This window comes from Trifolium pratense, linkage group LG7 (assembly GCF_020283565.1).
Source record: "Trifolium pratense cultivar HEN17-A07 linkage group LG7, ARS_RC_1.1, whole genome shotgun sequence".
Taxonomy (NCBI): Eukaryota; Viridiplantae; Streptophyta; class Magnoliopsida; order Fabales; family Fabaceae; genus Trifolium; species Trifolium pratense.
Window position 1 is genome coordinate 37,820,711 of NC_060065.1, and position 2,231 is coordinate 37,822,941.

The 2,231-nt window shown below is 28.6% G+C and overlaps 1 protein-coding gene across 1 annotated transcript; it reads right to left on the minus strand.

The window, feature by feature from the left end:
* Positions 1–630: 630 nt before the first annotated feature.
* On the minus strand, positions 631–1,586 carry LOC123898687 (VQ motif-containing protein 25-like). Its single transcript, XM_045949701.1, has one exon. It carries the CDS (start codon positions 1,471–1,473, stop codon positions 994–996), a length of 480 nt encoding a protein of 159 aa, XP_045805657.1. The 5' UTR covers positions 1,474–1,586; the 3' UTR covers positions 631–993.
* Positions 1,587–2,231: the final 645 nt, after the last annotated feature.

The window sequence follows — 2,231 nt, forward strand, 5'->3', positions numbered from 1 at the left end:
TTTGATGGTGGAGATTTGTTTATGCATCATGCATAAGTTTATTCCTTATGCATAATAACTCATCATAGTCTTATCAACAATAAATTTAGTGTTCAACTTCATACTGTTTGGATACCTAAGTACCTGGATCTGTGTCAATTAACCGCACATTAACGATAAAATTACAATTAAAAAAAAAAATATCACGAAGTAATTAAAATATGATCCAAAATCCATCAAATAAATTTATAAAATATTACAAATCATAGTATTTAGCCAAACAAAAAGCATCCAAAGTATAAAAAACAAATGCATATTACAACAAATTTGAGGTGAAGATATATTATCTAGCTAACTAAGCACCTTTGACAAAAAACACTAACTAAAGCACTTTTTTTAATTATTGTTGTCAATATAACCAACCTTTGGCTTTCAAAACACAATGCTATTGATTTCTAAAGCTCATCATTCTTGAATAGTAGTCTTCATTAATGTTACATAAGTGTGTCACGGACACTATTGTTAATTTGCTTGTGTGACACAGATTGAATAGCAGAAGAACATAAATTGTACAAAAATTTTGCATTCATTAAGAGACAAAGAGATGCAGAAAGATAACTATAACTACTAGACATAACAAAGTATCAAATCAAGTAATGTTCATAAATGCTCACTATAATCTTTTTGCATCAAAAGGGCAACTTGAAAATTGAAATCAACACACATGCATATTATCAGAAACTAGGTAAATATAATTGTCAATCTTCAATAAGCATAAGCTTTTTCTTTGAATAATTCTTGTAATAATTAATATGCACACATCAATTAGCAAAACAATTACTCTCTCCGGTCATTGTTATAAGCAAAAAAATCACTTTTTAGTTTCATTAAAAAATAATGTATCTGATCTATATTATTGACCAAATACAATATTTTTTCAATGAACCTAAAATGTGGTTTTTTGCTTATAATAGTGACCGAAGGGAGTAAGAAGCAACACATCAAAATATGGACTTAATTTTGATTAAGAAGAGGCATAGTACTTAACTCTTCCATGAAACCATCTAATTCTGAAAAACCATCTAAGAAACCATTGAACTTTTCATTTGACTTTGATTTTCTCCATATATCTTCTTCACCAGTTTCATTCTTTATCCTTATCCCATTTTGCAGATTAAGAAAATCTTTTTCATCTTCTTGAACAATCATCGCCTTTTCGAGGTTTAAATCCATTGAATCTTTGGTTAGTGGTGGAGTTGCAGTTTTGGATTTGCTTCTTGCACCTCCCCCTTCATGATCTTCTGGCTTTCCTGTGAGTCTTTGAACAAGCTCTCTGAAATTTTCAGCATTAGTTTTTATGATTTCTGGAGCATATATGTGAATTATTCGGATCTTCGGCTTGAATTTTGATATCAATTGTGAATCTTTGTCAACTCCTAGCTTAGACGACGATGATGATGTTGAGTTTGAATAACATGTGTTTAGCTTTTTCATGTTTGATTCTGAATGTTGAGAAAAGATTGGTTTTGTTTTGTTTTGTTTGGGACTAATGTTTACATAGGAAAAAGAATGGAACAATATCTTGCTAGAAAACAAGGTAAAGATTCTAAAAGTTTACATGAAGTTATGTTTTGGATAATCATTTCACCAAATTTATAGTCAATGAAATAATTAAATAAATAATGATAAGAAGGGTCCCTCCTATTCAATTACATACTCCCTCCTACCTTATTTATAATCAAAAGTCAACAAAAAAAATTTTGATCTTAATTATAAGTAAAAGTTACCAAAAATAATTTTATTAAATGCTATGATTACAAAAGTGCCTTAATTAATTGTTCAACTTTTTTACATAATTGTAAAGTCTTAATGCAAATTTAATATATTATAAGGTCATTTTGGGAATTGTAATAGAAGTTTCACATAAAATCAAGATAAAAAAGTAACTTCTTAGTAACTGTGCAAAAGAGAATTTTGGCTTACAAAAGAGGCCGGAGGGAGTATGTATTTTTGGATCAGAATTCCATGTCGTAGGAATTTCATGCAGTTTTACGTAGTACTCCCTCTGTACCACAATATATGTCGCTTTGACACTTTTACTCATATTAAGAAAGATAATTAATGTTGTATGAAAAAGATAGATTATGAGTTGATTTACAAAATTGTTCTTCATTTATTGTATGGAAAAAATAAATTGAAGAATTGAAAGAAGAGAAAGTAATAAATAGTTAAGGGTATAATAGGAAAAATAA